The 20162-nt window shown below is 46.7% G+C and overlaps 3 protein-coding genes across 7 annotated transcripts in view; 1 reads left to right on the forward strand and 2 right to left on the reverse strand.

The window, feature by feature from the left end:
* The window catches only part of gigyf1a (GRB10 interacting GYF protein 1a), a 21905-nt gene extending 13118 nt beyond the window's left edge, over positions 1-8787 (reverse strand). Inside the window, 10 exon segments of the mRNA XM_047049353.1 lie at positions 1-28; positions 204-421; positions 584-692; positions 987-1101; positions 1226-1321; positions 2654-2747; positions 2749-2784; positions 4225-4288; positions 4625-5205; positions 8532-8787. The exon segment at positions 1-28 is cut by the window's left edge and continues 193 nt beyond it. Of these exon segments, the coding sequence (XP_046905309.1) occupies positions 1-28; positions 204-421; positions 584-692; positions 987-1101; positions 1226-1321; positions 2654-2747; positions 2749-2784; positions 4225-4259 (731 nt within the window). The 5' untranslated portion in view covers positions 4260-4288; positions 4625-5205; positions 8532-8787.
* A 60-nt stretch (positions 8788-8847) lies between these two features.
* On the forward strand, positions 8848-10624 carry pop7 (POP7 homolog, ribonuclease P/MRP subunit). 2 transcript variants are annotated; one of them, XM_047049356.1, is made up of 2 exons: positions 8848-8917; positions 9691-10624. In XM_047049356.1, the coding sequence occupies exon 2, from the start codon at positions 9727-9729 to the stop codon at positions 10189-10191; it is 465 nt and encodes a 154-aa protein (XP_046905312.1). In that variant the 5' UTR covers positions 8848-8917; positions 9691-9726; the 3' UTR covers positions 10192-10624. The 2 variants fall into 2 exon arrangements, with proteins under 2 accessions (XP_046905312.1, XP_046905311.1); XM_047049355.1 differs by lacking the exon at positions 8848-8917 and adding an exon at positions 9240-9432.
* Positions 10625-13959: 3335 nt separating this feature from the next.
* epoa (erythropoietin a) lies at positions 13960-20142 on the reverse strand. 4 transcript variants are annotated; one of them, XM_047049104.1, is made up of 5 exons: positions 20020-20142; positions 15690-15820; positions 15277-15363; positions 14931-15095; positions 13960-14227 (listed from the first exon to the last, which is right to left on the reverse strand). In XM_047049104.1, exons 2-5 carry the CDS (start codon positions 15798-15800, stop codon positions 14078-14080), a joined length of 513 nt encoding a protein of 170 aa, XP_046905060.1. In that variant the 5' UTR covers positions 15801-15820; positions 20020-20142; the 3' UTR covers positions 13960-14077. The 4 variants fall into 4 exon arrangements, with proteins under 4 accessions (XP_046905060.1, XP_046905059.1, XP_046905058.1 ...); XM_047049103.1 differs by lacking the exon at positions 20020-20142 and adding an exon at positions 19439-19520; XM_047049102.1 differs by lacking the exon at positions 20020-20142 and adding an exon at positions 18981-19112.
* Positions 20143-20162: the final 20 nt, after the last annotated feature.

Here is a 20162-nt window from a genome sequence, read left to right on the forward strand (position 1 = left end):
CTCCACCCTGCCGAGCGCGGACCCCCGTCTGGGGGGGAGGGGGAGAAGAGCACGGGAGGGTCAGAGAGAGGATCCCGGAAATAGCAGGTCCATACGGCAAATTTGACAGTATTTGTGTGTGAACACGTGCTATAAACGACGCAACTGTGTGAATACAAATATGTTAATGTGAATATTGGAGGGTACAAGGTGTGTGTGTGTACCATCTCTGCGGACGCCGGCCAGCCTCCAGCTGCCCCCGGGGTCGTTGGCGGCGGCGGCGGCCTCCTCCTCCTCCTGCTCCTCCCGCAGGATGCGCCAGTTATCGCTGTCGGAGCGCGTGTACTCCTTCCTGGCGGCCGCTGGCCCCGCCTCCTCAAAGCTCACGCGCACGGCCTCGCGACCCCCGCGCACGCTCGGCTTATCAAAGCGTCTCTCGCCCCTGGAGACAGGGGGGGGGGGGGGGGGGGGGGTTAGAGCGAGACAGGGGACGTGCAGGTGGGAGAAAGAGAGAGCAAAAGACAAAACACATGAAGTAAACAGGAAGTTGGCGTTTGGAGGGAGAGAGAGGGGGGGGGGGGGAATGGTCCGGTTGCTTGGTTACCTGTCGTCCCAGCTCTGGGAGCGGTGGATCTCTCTGGCGCCGCGGCCAAAGCCCACCTCTGCCTCCTCAATACTTCTTTGGTAGAATCCACCTTCTCCACGGCCGCGTCCTGGAAACACACACACACACAGAGGGTCAGAATCCCACCCCAACTCAAGTGTTCACCTCCCAAGCGGATGTGGTGTGTTTACACTGTGGAGACAGAGAGAGAGTCACGACAGCTGAGCAGCTCAGTGCTGTGTTTGTACTCATAAGCCCATAAACCCAGGTGAGTTAGAGGCGGGTGTGTTAGAGGCAGGTGTGGCCCCACAGAGCCTGTGTTGGGACGGGCGAGGAGGACGTGCGCTGGATCAGGATACTGAACCAGGGGGAGAAGTTGGTGTCATGGTGGGCGGTTCCTCACCTCGGCCCCTGGTGGTGCCGCGGCCTCTGGCCACGCCCGCGGGCGCCGCCGCCCCGCCTCCTTTTCCCATGAGCCTCAGCACGGCCACGCTGTTCACAGACATGGAGAAGTTCCTCTGCACAGAACACACACACAGGAAGGTCAGGAATGCTGCTTCACACTGCGAGTGTGTCACGCTGTGTGTGTGTGTCTGTGCGTGTGTATATAAAAGTATGTGTGTGTGTGTGAGAGAGAGAGACCTGCTCCTCCTCAGTGAGAGGCACCAGAGCCAGAGGCTGGGTTGGCTCATCTTGGAGAATAGCAGCAAACTCCTGATCCTGCATGTCCTCTGGGACCTGCTCCAACACAACAACAACAACAACATCATCATCATCATCAACACATCAACCACTCTCTCCACCACCCTGGGATATCCAGGGCACACACACAAGATGCACACGGCACATTACGTTTCATTACAGAGCATGTGTTGCGTGACACTCATCCGACGGTGAGGTGAAAAACTGGAGCCAATCAGAGCCACGCAACACACAGTCAGAGAGCCAATCAGAGCCACGCAACACACAGTCAGAGAGCCAATCAGAGCCACGCAACACACAGTCAGAGAGCCAATCAGAGCCACGCCACACAGTCAGAGAGCCAATCAGAGCCACGCAACACACAGTCAGAGAGCCAATCAGAGCCACGCAACACACAGTCAGAGAGCCAATCAGAGCCACGCAACACACAGTCAGAGAGCCAATCAGAGCCACGCAACACACAGTCAAAGAGCCAATCAGAGCCACGCAACACACAGTCAGAGAGCCAATCAGAGCCACGCAACACACAGTCAGAGAGCCAATCAGAGCCACGCAACACACAGTCAGAGAGCCAATCAGAACCACGCAACACACAGTCAGAGAGCCAATCAGAGCCACGCAACACACAGTCAGAGAGCCAATCAGAGCCACGCAACACACAGTCAGAGAGCCAATCAGAGCCACGCAACACACAGTCAGAGAGCCAATCAGAGCCACGCAACACACAGTCAGAGAGCCAATCAGAGCCACGCAACACACAGTCAGAGAGCCAATCAGAGCCACGCAACACACAGTCAGAGAGCCAATCAGAGCCACACAACACACAGTCAGAGAGCCAATCAGAGCCACACAACACACAGTCAGAGAGCCAATCAGAACCACGCAACACACAGTCAGAGAGCCAATCAGAGCCACGCAACACACAGTCAGAGAGCCAATCAGAGCCACGCAACACACAGTCAGAGAGCCAATCAGAGCCACGCAACACACAGTCAGAGAGCCAATCAGAGCCACACAACACACAGTCAGAGAGCCAATCAGAACCACGCAACACACAGTCAGAGAGCCAATCAGAACCACGCAACACACAGTCAGAGAGCCAATCAGAACCACGCAACACACAGTCAGAGAGCCCCATGATGTCACACACACCCTACATAGGGCCCAGATGGACTTTTATATCTTTTTTTAAATACTTTCCAATTGATCTCTCACCTCGTGAGAGCAGACATCACAGCAAACACACTCATCTTCCTTCGCACTCTAGCCAAGCCCCTCCCGAACCCCCTTTCATCCACCAGAACACCTGCCCCGCTCCACCCCGGGGCATGGCTGCTGTAAGGAGCCCCAGCTGTGGCGCTGACTCACCGTGTCGTCTTTGATATAAAGTGCTAACATCTCCTCTCGGCCGTAGCGGTACTCGGCCAGCTTGTACTTTGGCATGGCGGGGGAGGGGGGGGGGGGACGTCACACTCCCCCCACTGGACAGTGCACGGAGCCTGGAGGGGTGAGGGGGGGGGGGGGGGGGGGGGGGGGGAACAACAGAGGTTAATCATACACACTCTCAAAGGGGCTGACAAAGCACCTCTGAGCTGCTTAGGAGGAACTGTATTCTACGGGGTGATGAATATGACAGATGGACACATGAGAGTGGGAGGGTGGTGGTGGATCTCCTAACCCGGGAGAAAACACGCTTCACATTCAGCACATGTAGGCGCAGCTGCTGTTCCATCTAGATCAAATGAGCTTGTTGCCTCGTTGCTGTTTTCAAAACACCCAACTTAGAAAAACTCACATATGGGCAGAATGCTGATGTTTGGGCGTGTTGAAGCTATCAGTAAGCTACGCTGGTCGGTAAAAGAAAACAAACGCTGTGTTTGTGTGTGTGTGTGATGGCTCTAGTCGTATGCTCTCCCTGCGTGTCAGAATGAGATACAGCACTCCACACCACATCCAGATGGCACATCTGAGAGAGAGGGGGACGAGAGAGGACGAGAGAGGGAGGCGAGAGAGGACGAGAGAGGGGGGCGAGAGAGGACGAGAGAGGGGGGCGAGAGAGGGGGACGAGAGAGGGGGACGAGAGAGGAGCGACAGAGCGCACCACAGATGTAAACGGAGGGCTAATCTGTGTGTTGGCCACGGATCAGGAATGCGCACAGCAGTCACAGTCCATTAGAGATGGCCTTGGACCAGACCCGGGGCCACACCGCCCTGTAAGCCCTGCACTAACATTGACAGAAGGGGGGAGGAAGGCAGGGAGAGAGAGAGACAGAGATAAAGACAGAGGGCCTCATTTATCAAGCCGTTTGCGCCAGTTTCCAGGCGTTAATTGTTCGCAAAAACTGACTGAACGATGCGGGCTATTTACAAACAGGGCGCACTTCAGAAAAATCGCAGATTGCCTGCCATATGAGCGAGAACAGGCAAGTTGCGCTTTCAATATGCGTCTGCTAAATGAATACATGTCGATGTTTTGCCCTGTAATATGTTCAGGTTTGCTGTTACTTCATGCACGTCACTACATTTAAACTTGCACTTTCTTTTTCCCGTAGGAAGATCCATGATGGAAATATGCAAGCCCATTGTTCTTGTAGAGGCGTGCAAATGATGCTTGAGGGCTAAAGTATGCTCTGATTGGCTGATGGGCGTCAGGTTTGATAAATACTACGCTAAATGAAGAAGCATAGCGGGCGCTATTACCAAACTCCCAAAAACAGACGCAGCGTAAACTGCGCCATCGTTAGTAAATGAGGCCCAGAGTGAGAGCGAGAGGGGGGGAAGGAATGTTGGAGCAGAAAATGTGTGCGGACAGAAGACTGTCCAGGAAGTGGTCATTAAAAAGCAAGCAGAGTTGGGGAGTGGGTGGAGGTGTGTGCAGGGGACAGTGGAGGGGAGGGGGTGGAGGTGTGTGGGGTGAGGGATGGGAGACAGCGGGTTACCATTCTGGGCCGAAGTTAAGAGTCTCAGCAGTCATATTCCTCAAGTCCTCACAGAACTGAGTATCTGCAAAGTGGCAGAAAAAGGGGCGTGTCGGTCAGTGTGGAGCTCACAGACAACGAGCACATGACAAAACACTGACAGCTCCGTAGGGACGCATGCATCCTCTCACACACACACCCACATACATGCATCCACACACACACACACACACACACACACCTACATGCATGCATCCACACACACACACACATCTACATGCAAGCATCCTCACACAAATGCACATCCACGCATGATCCACCGCACATGCATGCATTCTCACACACACATCCACGCATCCCCACACTCGCGTGGGTTTCCACACACACGCTCACACACCTCCACACCCCGACACACACCTACCCTGTCCAGGTGAGAGGACCAGGCTGGACTGGGCTGGACCAGGCTAGGGCTGGTGAAGATAGGCGTTGGTGAGTAGAAGGCTGAGTGGTGCTGTAGCTGTGCTCACAGAGCTCCACAAACACACTGGTAGGAAGAAAGATAGCTGCCAGTTTCAGGTGTGTGTGTGCGAGTGTGAGTGAGTGTGTGTGTGGTGCGAGAAGAACTCCCGAGGCAGGAAAGACCTCTGCTCACAGCTGAAGAACGTCTTCATAAAAATAAAAAACCTCAAAAGTGTCTTGGAATCCAACGCCCAAACGAAATATAACAATCTCGTTAGCAACGGCTATGATTGCGACGTAAAAAAAAAAAACGATCACTCGAACGCAGGACAGAGAGAAAAAAGAAGAAAGAAAAACAAAACGACAGGCCGACACCAAAGCAGAAGAGGCCACTGGAACAGCAGGCAGGAGCAGATACACTCGCTCCTTCTCTCCCTCTTTCTAACTCGTTTTGTTCGTTGTTCTGTCACTCCAACTGAAACGTGACTGGACCAAGACCCTCCAGGTAACTCCTCTGGCTCCTGTCCTCCTCCCTTCAAACCACTGAGACAGAGACACACAGAGAGAGAACAGGGACTCAATACAAGTTACAGAGAGACACTCTCAAACGATGCTGGCAAACTGCCTATCTCCTGATTGCCAAGGCGATGTAATTTGATTTCAGTGTGTTGACACGGTGTGAGCAGAGCAGTCTGCACTGTGTTGGGAAGAGCTTGATTGCTTTGACTTGTTCCAACATTTTGAGCTAACAGCGTTCAATGTAAAATGCTGTCACTGTGCTTTAAAGAATACGTGCCAGTCAGATTAGTCTTCCGGTACTAACACTATTGCATTACAAAGCTTACAACTTAATATTTGGCCTTTTTGAAAAGTACCACACATTGTGGACATACAGAAGACTTTTTTTTTTTTATGTAAAAATGTACAATATACACTGCTAGCTTTGGTGTTTACAATGATGATGACACACTTCCAAGAAAAACGTTAAAAACACAGACCCTGTGAGACACAGCACCTGCCAATGTCATGGGAACAAGGGTCATAACTAAGCAACAGCATACTAGCGCCAGATTCTAAAGGCAAGGGTCCCTCTTATGAATGGAAGAATCCTGAAGCTAACGAGTAAACCATCAAGTATAATCTTCAATAAATCACTTGCTGGGCAAGCTTTAGGCCACACCAACATTCAATACCAAAACTGTGTCTAACAATGTCAAATCCCTATATGTGCTTATCGCTAGGATTCTCACTGTTGTTGCAACTTTTTAATTAAGAATTATCCTTCTCTGAGTACAAAGTTACGAGGAAATACATTGGCTTAGAATGCTCCCAATAGCCGTGGTACTAGGTAGACTACAGAGTTAACGCTAAATGCTAGCAAAGAGTCAAACCTGTCAAAACAACACTCAATAGCGCAGAACAGGGTAGGATTGCTACATACAGTGCCCTCCAAAAGTATTGGAACAGTGAGGCGAATTCCTTTATTTTTGCTGTAGACTGAAAACATTTGGGCTTGACATCAAATAATGAACGTGAGACCAGAGATCAACGTTTCAGCTTTTATTTCCAGGTATTTACATCAGGATCTGATGCACAACTAAGAAAATATCACATTTTGTTTGAATCCACCCATTTGTCATGTGAGCAAAAGTATTGGAACAGATATACTTAAAACATATTTAAGTGAATAAGACTTAATATTTAGTTGCAAATCCTTTGCTTTCAATAACTGCAGCAAGTCTGTGACCCATTGACGTCACCAAACTTTTGCATTCTTCCTTTTTGATGCTTTCCCAGGCTTTCACTGCAGCCTCTTTCAGTTGTTGTTTGTTTTGTGGGGTTCCTCCCTTCAGTCTCCTCTTAAGCAGGTAAAATGCATGCTCTATAGGGTTTAAGTCTGGAGATTGACTTGGCCAGTCTAATACCTTTCATTTCTTGCCCCTGATGAACTCCTTTGTTGTTTTGGCAGTGTGTTTTGGGTTGTTATCTTGCTGCATGATGAAGGCTCTGCCAATCAGTTTGGTTGCATCTTTCCTTAAATTGGCAGACAAAATGTTTCTGTAGACTTCCGAGTTCATTTTGCTGCTGCCATCATGTGTTACATCCTCAATGAAGATTAATGAGCCCGTCCTAGAAGAAGCCATGCAAGCCCAAGCCATGACATAACCTCCACCGTGTTTCACAGATGAGCTTGTGTGTTGGGGATCATGAGCAGTTCCTTTCTTTCTCCAAACTTTAGCCTTTCCATCACTTTGGTAAAAGTTAATCTTTGTCTCATCAGTCCATAAAACTTTGTCCCAGAATTTTTGAGGTTCATCTCTGTACTTTTTGGCAAATTCCAGCCTGGCCTTCCTATTCTTCTTGCTAATGAGTGGTTTGCATCTTCTGGTGTAGCCCTTGTACTTTTGTTCATGAAGTCTTCTGCGAACAGTAGATAGTGATACCTTCACTCCTGCCATCTGGAGGTTGTTGCTGATCTCACTAACAGTTGTTTTAGGGTCTTTCTTTACAGCTCTCACAATGTTTCTGTCATCAACTGCTGATGTTTTCCTTGGTCTACCTGTTCGACGTCTGTTACTTAGTACACCAGTAGTTTTCTTCTTCTTCAGGACATTCCAAATGGTTGTACTGGCTATGGCCAATGTTTCTGCAATGGCTCTGATTGATTTTCCATCTTCTCTAAGACTCACAATTGCTTGTTTTTCACCCAAAGACAGCGCTCCGGTTTTCATGTTGTTTTCACCTCTGAATACAGTCTGCATAGACAAAACCTATCTTACCCAATCTGAACCTGAGTGTAGACATTCAGTGGTATTTATTGATTGAATAATGTATGTAATAGGACACACCTGGGCAACAAAACACACCTGTCAGTCATATGTTCCAATACTTTTGCTCACGTGACAAATGGGTGGGTTCGAACAAAAAGGTGATATTTTCTAATTTGTGCATCAGATCCTGATGTAAATACCTGGAAATAAAAGCTGAAACGTTGATCTCTGGTTTCACGTTCATCGTTTGATGTCAAGCCCAAATGTTTTCAGTCTACAGCAAAAATAAAGGAATTGGCCTCACTGTTCCAATACTTTTGGAGGGCACTGTAGCTAGCATCGGCTACCAACTGCATTCCGAAATGCATTACGTTTAAATATGATCCTATTAAACACAATCCATGTTTATTTCCATTTGACTCCGAACATCTTAAGAGTTGCATGTTAATTCCTCCAACTAGTTAGAAAGCTAAATGTTGCCGTTGAGCCATCAAGTTAACTAGCTTGTCACACGTTAGTTAACAGCTAGCTAGCTAGCAAGTAAGGCTCGAGCGCACCATGATCGCTGCCCTCCTTCCTCACTGGGGCAACCATAAATCCATCACTACCATTGCCACTGAAAACTATACCAGAAGAATATCGTATTTCAGTTGCACAAGTATAACACCTGCTGGTTACCTACCTAATTAGCTGTTAGGGCCTTGCGTTTCTTGCAAGGTATATATCACAGTGAAGGGGGCGGAGTGTCGGCGCGTGTTAAAATCAACTTGCCCCTCTCCCTTTTCAACCAATGCAGGCCAAACCTGTCAACTCTACCCCGCTGTTTACATTATGGCCTTTTATACTAGCATCAGTCAAATCACAACACATCACGAGTCACCTACAATCCCCTTGCGATTTATTCACTAGGCAGATGTTTCCCACACATACGTATTCCTCCATAGATTAGCTAAAAACGTTAGCAACATAGCTAGCTAGTTAGTTTACTGCATTGCATAGCAGCATAGCCTGCAACAAGCTAAGTTAGCCTTCCAGCTAATGTAGCTCACTGCCAACTGAACCATTTCAAAACGTTCAAGGAGAGGAGCCATGACTTACCTTTTTTTTCTGAGGCGATGTTTATTTAACAAACACGCTGTATTTATTTAGCTACAATCTTTACTATTCATTTGTGTACATTGGTTTGTCCTGTATTCATGTAAACGTTCTCCTCCAACAGAATTGTACTGATCCTGAAGTCGTGCTCAGTATTTTATTTATTATTTCACTCCTCTCCTCCTACGGTCGCTGCGTATTGATGTCTAGTCCGCTTCGCTACTCTCTTGTTGTTTGTGTTTCAGAAACATGGCCGGGCTGTTCGTACCACGTGACTTCATACTGACAAGCCAGTAGCCAATGCTAGAGTTTATGCTATTTCAAGCCAAACACACCCCCACTTCTGAGCGATGAAGGATTTGGCGATTATGTCTAATGTGCATTTACGTGTACGTATATCTTTACTTAAATTGGCTTATATTTGAAACAAACAAGCTTCCACGCATAGTATATCATAATACAAGCCAAAATGTTCACACGTTGCCTGGGTTTCATAATTGCACGATCACATCGACAATCAACACATCAACAAGATCCATCACAGATACAGCAAACAGTGGAAATTGTGTTAACGGGGTGGCTTGTTATCAAATGTAGCTCTAGATTACACAAGCCCACGACATCATTTTCTGGAGCATCCTGACAGTGGCGCAATATTATTTTTATTGGACAATGCGATGTTTCTAAGATTATTTCCGGAGCACAAAAATAGTGTTTCCGGGTGTTCTCAACCAGTTTTGGATGCTGCAGAACAACGAGTCAAAGGCGAAAATACATATAATTCCATCTATAACAGACAGCGTAAAGTATAACTTGAGTTTTACAATTTGACAGATGATCGACTAATTCCGTGCATAAGTTGTACATATTTCGGTTCAAAGGACAACCACTGTCAAATTACTGGGTACGTCTGCTAAGATGCTTGTAGTTGTTTACAGTTAGTAATTGACCTCTCACAGACTGATATTAGTGTAAAGATGTGTTCGTCTTATAAGTGTTTTTCCACTATGAGTGGTCAAACGTAGAGAAATGAAAGATTGTGCTTCCTGTTTTTGCCTTCTCAACTATATGTATTTGACTGTGCTCCCTATTTTCATATTGTTTGTTGTTACCCCATTCTCAGAGATGTTCTAAAATGGAGTCTTTTCTCCACTGTCCGCAGCTCCATCTCCGTACCCAGCCTCCAGCCTAGCGAGAGATGACTGAGCCACGCAGCCAAGTCTCAGCCTCCATCCCCCAGCCTCCCCCCGTGGTCGTGGCCCCTCCCTCCACGGACGGCGCGGCCGTAGAGATGGACCCCGTCGAATACACCCTCCGCAAACGCCTCCCCAGGAAGCTTCCTAAGCGCCGCAACGACGTCTACGTCAACATGAAGACGGACTTCCGAGCTCAGCTGGCGCGCTGCCAGAAGCTTCTGGAAGGCGGAGGCCACCGGGAGATCTGCGTCCACGGCCTGGGCCTGGCCATCAACCGGGCCATCAACATTGCCCTGCAGCTCCAAGCTAGCAGCCAGGGGGCGCTACAGCTAGCAGCCAACACCTCGACTGTGGAGCTGGTGGACGACCTGGAGCCGGAGGACCCAGATGAGGCTGGGGAGCCCATGACTCGCACGCGCAACAACTCGGCCATACACATCAAAGTGTTTTACCCTGACCCACAGTGACCAGGCAGAGACACACCATCCAAGCAGAACGTGATGGCTTCTGGGAAGAGGACTGGCTCTTTATACACACAGAGGGAGTTGGATCCCATGTGGATGTTGTAGATGGATTGATTATTTGTGTTGTGGAAAAAAGATTTCCTTGTTTTCTCGGTTTCATCGTCTGTATTTGTAAACTGTGTGTGCTGTGTTGACTGTAATTAGAGTTTTTGTCGTAGCTGACTAAGATCACGGCTGTTGGCTAATAATGTTATGCATGCAGTTAAATCCTGCAGACTTGTGCCAGATAAGCACATATCATAGTTTAAGACTGTATTTGCGTTTCATTCTAATTTGATAAATGTCCTATTGGGGTTTGGTCAACCTTTGTACTGTACCTGACTGTGATGTTGTTTATTTATAAGCGCCAAATTAAATGTTGTTGTCAGAAATCAAATACTTACAGGGGCAATTGACTGGGGTTTTGGGGTATTTCACACTGTTCCTTAAGGTCTCCGAATAGGGTATGTAACATTGGTTGGGTTGAAAATGGCCCGGGTGCTGTTCTATGCCCTCTGACAGATCCTCTGAAATGTTCCCGAGAAAAAACACTAGCTTTTCTCCTTTTATGGTATGCTCATTAAAATTTAGATAAGCTGCGCGCTGATTGGTTGGTTATCAACGAGTGAAGCTGGGAGCAAAAACGCAACATGGCCAACAGCAGCACTCGCTGAAACACCGAAGTTGGAGACTTGAAATAAAAACGCGCAAATAAATCTATTGTGTCTACACAACACTGTTTTCAACAGATTGACTATATATCATTTGAAATGATAACATTACTTGTTTCCACTTCTGTTGTTGAAGCAAACTGGATTGACTTAGGTGGGTAGAACGTTAGGCTACAGCTTAGCAACCAAACCATATCGTGATTCTACTCGGCTTCAGTTAGCTAGCTAGGCTAGCTCTAGATATCTTGCTGTAAAATAACATGACAAAGATCTGGACAAACATGCATCGTGAATTGTAGATTTTCATTACACAGGTTATTTATTTGAATGAAACACAGTCAGGAACATGAATCAACGTTAGCCCCATTGCCAATAAACTAGGCTAAATTATCACACATTCTACCTATGCTCTTGCGTTAACTAGCAAGCTAAACTTGTTTACATCATGCCTACAGTCTAGGTGTTACTAGTAACAGTTACTAGCAATGCTAACGTATCCTGTATCTAGAACCTGCCTTTCTCCAGTTCTTTCAAATAGATTATCTAGACAGGCGTTAGCAATAAGCCAGACTGCAGTTCGTTTTCTGGCTATTTTTCGGAAGCTTCCCTTCTAATGCCGACTACAGCTAGTCTAGCTAGAGTCATTTGATGTGTGTAGAAACGTATTTAGCATTCTACCTGGTATGCTATATACAGGAAACGTTAGCATTGCTAATAACTGTTAGCACAACATCATACTGTCCTTATAGCTTGCGGTTGCAATGAGCATACGGTTGGAACTGCACCTCTTTCCAGGTTCAGCTTCCTAGCATATCCTGCTTGAAATTGTCCAAGGTTGTCAAAACTGTCTTGGGTGAAATGTTCAGAGCAAATGAATGATTGAGTGTCGAACTTCGCCGGGATCTTCTCATAGACAACAGCAGCCATGCCTGTTGAACGTTTGGCTCCTTGGGAAGACTGTGAGTGTTAGCCTTCCCTGTACAGCCTGGAACACAGCATTTACGACCGCAGTCCATTTTCAATATCCTTGTTATAATTCAAAACGTTCTTCTTTGTAATTCCTTATAAGTAGCCTACACAGAGCAGCGTGCAGCTAAACTAGTATGAAGATAGACGCTACCTCGGGCTGGTCTGGATGTAAATTCTGGGGCGTGACAAAGATACAGACCAGAGCCAATAAGAGGGCGATCACCGGTCCTTGTTGAAAAGCTAGCTTTTACAGCCAAATTTTTTCTTTTTGAGATTTGAATAGGAAAGAGGTGTCAATGGACTTTGATATTCACGGTATGTTCAGTTTACCCTCCGAACTGTCGTTTTTCAACAATGACAAGGTAAAATCGGTTTTGCAGTCAATTGCCCCTTTAAGCACTGGAGCCCTACTTGTTCACGTAAACGTACTACCTGAGAAGAACCACTAGGTGGCAGTGTTAAGCAGAATTTAATCTGTACAGTTCTTTTTTTATATTCTCCACCAAGCTAAAGAGGGTTTTACTGCTGTAAAGTAGAACTAGTGGATATGGTCTTGATCATTATAACCCATTTTCACACCCATGCCACTAGAATCTGAACTAAATTGAACTTTCAAGCTCTGGAGTGTTACCATAAGCTTTTATCTCCAGACCAGACCCCACAGAAGTATGCCAGAGACTGTGAACCTCACGGAAAGAGATCAGTCACTTATCAAACAAACAGGGCACCAAACATCCTCCTGCCTTGTTTTCCATACATCCTTTTTTAAATCTAAGAATAATATTTTGTCTTTCAATACCAAATGGGAGAGGGGGGGGGGGACTCACGGTAAGGGTACGTACCACATAGGCTGAAACCTCACCGCAGAGGCCCGGGTTCGACTCCATCCCTGGCTTTTTCCTGTATATCCTCCATTCTTTCTCTCCCCTACATTTCTTGCCTGTCCTAACAAAGCAGAAATGCCCCTAAAATATAGCTTAAACTTAAATAATCAATAAATACCTGTGACATGTTGGCAGATTGGGAAACAAAACACACCAAAAAGACATGCAAACATCCTCAGAAAACATCCTTGAATAGGAAACAACAAAACAGAAGGCCTGCGCGGATCCGTAACGTTAGCAACCCCCGCCGTTCCCAGGAACGTGGCTGATTGGCTGTGGTGTGAACGAAGAAGCGAGACAAGCAGGAAATTCATCACAACAACCAATCAGTGTTGTTCCTGGAAAGTCCCCCTATCTGCGTCAACCTCCATTTGACCATTGGTTTGCCAGAACCAGACATGGACACGCGATCACATACACGCATACACAAGCACTGAGATAATCACCAAACAGCTTCCGAGTTCTCACGTTCTCTAGTGAGACTTATCTTTCTATTTCACCCCAGATGAACCTTACAGTTCAGGCTGTCCAATTTCTTCTTCTGGATGACAAATGACAAAATACCTGTACACAGACTCAGACATATTACAAATACTTAAAAAGATGGACAACGCTGGAGCACCATGGGATATGATTGAGTACAAATAAAGTTTACAACATTGTTCAGTAGTGGTATACAGTCAGTATGTATAGTACGAAGAGGTCCACATGCTTTAACACTACACTCAATAATTGGGGCTTACAGGTAGAAATATAAATCTCTATAAATAGTCATTTACAAAAGCGTTACAAAACATGTTTGAAGACGTAGAGCAATGATCGGAACAGAGTACTAGAAGAGTCCCAGTTGTGTATGGTTGACTGAGACTGAGTAGCAGATCATGGCAGGTCATGTCATAAGCCTTAAGCCAAAGAAAAACTCTCAGTCCATTTGCGAGGCGATGAAGAGTTAGGGTAAAAAAAAGTCACGACCAAATTCTCTTGCGCTCGTACTGTGACACACATTCTCGCAGACACAAAGAGAGCTTTCATTCTCTCTTATTCTGACACACACACACACACACACACACAAAGTGCTAGAAAGTGCCAAAGAGCTAAGGCCAGTGCATTCTCGTGGGCCACATTGCTGGTTGTGCTTCCCTCTTGTCCATATGCCAAGATTATACATGTCCTTGTTCCTCCAGGAGAAAAGTTCAGTTTCTCTTGTGAGGACATCAGTCCACACACCTCCACAGGCAATAAACAGGGTCTTAAGGTCTAATCCGGCCCCTTTGCCATGGGAAGTTCCAATTGGCTTAGGCACAGCCTTTGGGTGAGGAAGACCAATCAGCTTACGCCTTGGTGGCAGGCAGGTGCGTTGGACAGCAGGAGGCGTACTTTGCCGCGCAGGAAGTTGACGTGGACCTGGAGTAGCTCCGAGGCGGTGGACACACGCCATGTCTCCTCGGCACGGAGCGCGCCCGGAGTGGTGAACTCCTGGAACAAGAAAGAAAAAGCCACGTCTTAAATCCTCTGGAGGAAAATCCGGGAAGTAGGGGGGGGGTCAGGTGGCTGAGCGGTTAGGGAATCGGGCAATTAATCAGAAGGTTGCCAGTTCGATTCCCGGCCGTGCCAAATTACGTTGTGTCCTTGGGCAAGGCACTTCACCCTACTTGCCTTGGGGGAATGTCCCTGTACTTACTGTAAGTCGCTCTGGATAAGAGCGTCTGCTAAATGAATAAATGTAAGTTCCCCATCACATGTCTTGAGCTAACGCTGGAAAGGGGGTTTGCAAAAAGGCTCAATGTAAATCCACTGTCAAGAGCAATGTTTCATTTGGCAGCAGATAGACAGCTTCATGTTTGTTTGACGAACGCTTGACCGAACGGTTCCAACGTCTGTTCCGGGCCCAACGCAAATGGACTTTGGCGTGTACCCAGTCAACTCGGGTTTACATATTTGCTGCTTTCGGAGAACTGACTTCTCCACACGCAACACCCACAATACCACACTCTCTTGCAACACTATGGGGACATACAACTGAGTCCAATTCAATGTCCTGAAACCATGAATGTACTGAAACTGCCCTGCTGAATACACACCGTCGACAGACCCGAATACAACGGCGTCCGGTTGCTGAACAACTGGGCATGTTCTTATCCAACCCCCTTCAACCCCTGACCTTTGACCCACAGCTTACCTGGATGCTCAGGCTGCGCAGCACCTGCCCTATGCTCAGCATATTCCTCAGGGCGCTGTCCGTGTGGCTGCGCAGTGCGGCGTTGCTGCCCGAGGCTTGTAGTGAGCCCATGGCCTGGTTGAGCAGCCACAAGCCCGCCTGCACCTCCCGAGCCTGCTCCACAGTCTGCAGGGGACAGGAAGATCAAGCGCGACTCGTAATCCAACTCATAACCGTGGCGACTAAAATCACAGGCACTTCACAAGCAACATAGAAAGGGTGCATGATGTGGGAAGCATATTATTAGAGAGCAGAAGTGCAGAGCGGATATTTGACGCGTTGGTTTGGGCGTGAAAGCAAGACTCACATTTTTCGTTTCCCAGGCAGCAAAGTCTACCCTCGTCTGGGGAACGGTGACAGGCATGGCAAGGCCACATCCTTCTCGACACGACCGCTGGAAATAAACAGAGAGAGAGAGGGGGAGTGAGACACAGAGACACAGAGAGAGAGAAAGACACACAGAGAGAGAGAGAGAGAGAGAGAGAGAGAGGGAGAGAGAGAGAGGGAGAGAGAGACAGAGAGACAGAGAGAGAGAGAGAGAGAGAGAGAGAGAGAGAGAGAGAGAGAGAGAGAGAGAGAGAGAGACAGAGACAGAGAGAGGTTGAGAGCGTGTGAAAAGAAGAGAGAGGAAGGGGAACTCGAGAGGGGGGAGGTGAGACTGTGATAAAGAGATCCTGACACCGGAAAACGCATCCGTCCGTGTGTGTGTTTGCGTCTCACCATGGCAACCTCTGCGTCTTGTGCCTCCTTGATGAAGTGGTCGAGGACCCGCAGGTCACAGATGGGTCTCAGAGGAGACAGCAGAACTGGTCGGCCCCACTCCAACACCATCAGCAGCAAGGCAAACAGCTCTGGAAAGACACACACACACACACATGAAGATACCCAAGCCTTTACCGGATACAAGTCTCTAACCCCCTCCAGGTGTCCCCACATTAACAGTGTAGTGTTGCCACTCCCAACACTGTCTTGTATCTGCTCTCAACCGCAACAACGACCACACGAGGAAGGGATGCTACTTTGTCAACCGAAGCATAACAAATGTGAACGTCCTTCGTCCTGGAATGTCACCTCTGGTAGCGAGCGCAACTAAGAGATTAAGCAAGGGCTTTCATTCCATCTTCTGCTCTGAGCTGAGCATGGACGTCTGGGTCTGTTGTCTTCTGTGACGGCCCCTCTTTCTTTCCTCACTCCTTTTCTTTCTCTTCCTTTCTCTCCTCTCTCGCTCCATCCCTTCTGACAACCGTCTATTAATAATGAAAATAAACGTTTTTCTCAGTTCTCAGGCAACTCTTCTCAGGTTCACGAGTTTATAAGATCACACTCTGGAGAAGTCAGGTTCGACTTGATTGAAACACCCCGAGCTAAATCCCATGACATTGTACAGGACTATCAGTATTTACATGCAGATAGGATTGTGCAGGCACACCGGTAGAGGGGCGAACAATCCCTAAAGGTCATGCAAGGCAACCGGACGACACAGCATAAAGAGGCCTTGTGTGGTATTAAAGTTGTGTGATCCTCGACTAATGCATTTCCCTACACCACCGCGTCTGGGGAAAAAGTGCAGTGACTTCAGAATTTGTATTTAACCATGGTCAGAGTTCCTAGATTTCCATAGCTGCGGCGGTGAATGGATCATGTGGGCACTCTCGCCCCTGTGCTCCTCTGTGCCACACATTGAATGTGTTCTTTTCACGCCTGTCACATTGCACAGTATGACGCAGTTGCGCGGCTGATGAAACAGAACACAAATCCCTCCTAGGCCTCTCTGCCTCCGAGGAAGAGTCTGGGAAAGCCATCCACAGCCTCACATGTCGATCCGGTAAACACAGCGAGCCATTCAAATGGGCACGGAGCCTGTATTCATAATTCGAGGAGGAACTCTGAGAGACGATCTTCAATCAGCACTCGTGTGAGCTGAGTCTGGTGGCTGAGTCAGGTGGCTGAGCAGTTAGGGAATCGGGCTAGTAATCTGAAGGTTGCCGGTTCGATTCCTGGCGGTGCCAATGATGTTGTGTCCTTGGGCAAGGTGCGTCACCCTACTTGCCTCGGGGGAATGTCCCTGTACTTACTGTAAGTCGCTCTGGATAAGAGCGTCTGCTAAATGACTAAATGTAAATGTAGCTGAGCTGTGGGTCGACGTCGAGGGGATAACCGGGCTGTGTGGTGAACGTATAAGAGCATGATCTGCTGGGTAAGGTCTCTCTCAGGTCAGGTCAGGGGGGATGTTTCCTCTTATTGAAACGTGGGTTTGTGGAGATCACGCGAGATTCTTGAACAGCGTTAAGCCTTGATCCGCTCTGACACGAATGACGTCCGTGCGTGTCAAAATGGGTCAACCCTATCGCGGGGCTTTTCGGGGAAATTCCGTATTGTTCCACCACTTTTAATAAATCAGCTTTAAGCCCTGCAGGCAGAACAAGTGATAGATTATTTATGTGGGCTCATAGAGACCTCACAATCCACAGAATCCACACACAAGCACGTACACACAGAAACATAAGGAGTCCTCATAGCTTCCAATTGCATGGAGGGTGTAGGACAATGCTGTTCCTAGTGAGCAACTCTCCCAGACGATTTTTGCCCCAGAGCTTCCAGAACAGTCTTCCAGGAGTACTGGAACATACCATATTTAAATCTCGGTGTGGACCTTAAAACCAACATATGCAACCTCACCCAACACTCCACCATTCCCTTCAATAAAACCGGAGCGACTCATGATCTGCTAAAGTTCTCCCTTCAGCACGGTGTACGTGAGAATGACTAGGTATGTGGGTGCCCACCATGTGCTGAGCACGGCCATGACTGTTTGAAAGTGAAAGGTAACAGGAACCATGCCAGGATTAGGGAGAGAGGGCCAAGATTCTGCTGCTATTTCCAAAAGGTGCTTGCGATTGAGGCTTGCGATCGACACTTGGCTCTGATGTGGCTTTGGCAAACACAGGAGGGTGTGTGACAGCTAGGGTGGCTCCTGCAAGCTGACAAATCAAGATGTTCTTTTGAGTGATTGGGAAATTTAAAAACTGTTTAATATAATTTGAATGCTTCGAACATGACCTTGGTTCAAATAATCTCTTATGTAGGAAGGCCAACAGTGCGGTCATGTTTTCCTCAGGGAGACTACAAGAGCTTGCTCTTAGCTCAGTGAAAGTCACCATTGACAAATGCAGCATTATGAAAGATCAGCAATCAGGTGATGCTGCCATGACACCGTTTCCTCTCGGGGTTTCCGTAAAGTGCCGAAAATGCATGTCTTATCTTAGATGGGGAAGTCCTTATTCGTTATTTTTATTTATTTTGTATTATTCCTTTTTTGCTAATTCATGCTACCTAACTGAAGAGGAATTCACCGAGTCATGGTTAATGAATCAGCATAAATATAAGCTGTGTCAAGGCGTCTTTTCCTCTCTGCACAGTCATCCCTGCATGAACAGGAAATGAATCCATATTCCTAGTTGCTGGGGATTTTGATAACTCACGTGGGTACATGATAATGGAACACATTAACTCACAATTTATATATCTGTCTGCTATACGTTGTTGACTGCCACATCTGTTGGTATAGATATGAAGAAAAAAAATCATAGATAATTCATAGCTAACTAATAGACTAATTCAGCACAGAGCGGGGGAATCCCGTGCGTAACGCGCTCTGAGCTGGAACTGGCGCACAAGTTCAGTGTTAAGGCTTCTCCGAATTCAACTGCGTCAAACCTCATAAATGACTTTCAAACACCTTTCATGAAACTCCATTAGCCAATAACCTTTTGAATTGAACTGTGTATTGTGTCTGTAGGATTTTACTACTTGAAAATATAGCCGGAGTACTATAAATACATAAGCCTATCTAATGTAGCCTAAATATTATTATTACGGTTATTATTGCCATGAAAATGTTCCTCCGACACTCACTTTTGGACGGATTGGAAAATACAGATAACTACAGAACAGGAATGAAAACCGCACTTCGATTCAACTTATCTGACAAATTATCGCTCTTACCTGTACCTGAAAAGTGAAACATTCGCAAAGAGATGCCACATCTTCCAAATACATTGCGAAAAATAATCGTCAAAATTCACACACTCCTCTTCAACATTTAAGGCAGAAAGCATCGGTCCGTTCAATTCCAAATCATGCCGTGGCGCATCTGGACCGCTCTTTCCAGTAAATGAGTCCTTGAGTGTCGTGCTATTGAAACGCACAATAGCCTGGCGGAGTTATATCAGACTTTGCATCACTGCTTTGGCAAAACCTCTAAACCTTGTATTTACCTTCCAGGATCAAGGTAACGTTATACAGTCCATTCAAGGCACACGTGCTCTTTTTACGCAGATTCAGTGACAGTGAATGAACCCCAAAACACCAGTTCCACTTGTCATCAATCATTGATTAATCATTGAAATACTATACTAAAATAGAAAATTAGGAGAGAAAAAAGTATGAAGGTATTTAGTTTTACTCACTAGGTAACTCCATAACGGACTCAGCATAGTCCTTCACTGTGTCCTTGCCGTTTCGCCCATTGGTGCGTCTATTCTCATTAATTGCAGCTGAAGCTTTTATGGATTTGTCCCTGGCTTTGCACTTATCCGGTAGGTGTTTCTACAACTGATCCATTAGATTTTTTTTTATTGATGACTGAAAATAAAGTTGCATTGTCCTGTGATGACTATCTGAACGACTTCCTCTGCAGTGGAAGAAATGTTTTTCTTTCATTGTCATCTAAATAATATCCATGTTTCCAAACAATAGGCCCATAATGTAAATAAAGTCTATAAAACAAAACAGCAGTGATTTCCCATCCACTCAACTCGATGAATGATCCTCTAGGAACGCTCTCTTTTCTGGCTTCATTTTTTACAGCCTCATTGAAACTCTAAGAACCATTATTCAACTAAATTAGCATAACTTTTTAACACCGTTTTTTAAAACATCTTAATAAACATCCATAATTGCTTGGGCGCATGGAAAGAACTCTCAATAACGGTCAAAATAATTAAAACTAAATATACATAAACAAAAGACGCTAAACACAAGACCTTACCAATAACACGTTTTGTTTCCAATTCGGTCCAGTGAAGAATTTGAGTCGCATCAATTGCTAGAGAACAAAAACTCAGATGGCAGTGCGTAAAGCGATCAGTGCGCAACAGTCCTAGGCAGCCCATCAACACCTCGCAGCCGTGT

Source organism: Hypomesus transpacificus, chromosome 25 (genome assembly GCF_021917145.1).
Source record: "Hypomesus transpacificus isolate Combined female chromosome 25, fHypTra1, whole genome shotgun sequence".
Classification (NCBI taxonomy): domain Eukaryota; kingdom Metazoa; phylum Chordata; class Actinopteri; order Osmeriformes; family Osmeridae; genus Hypomesus; species Hypomesus transpacificus.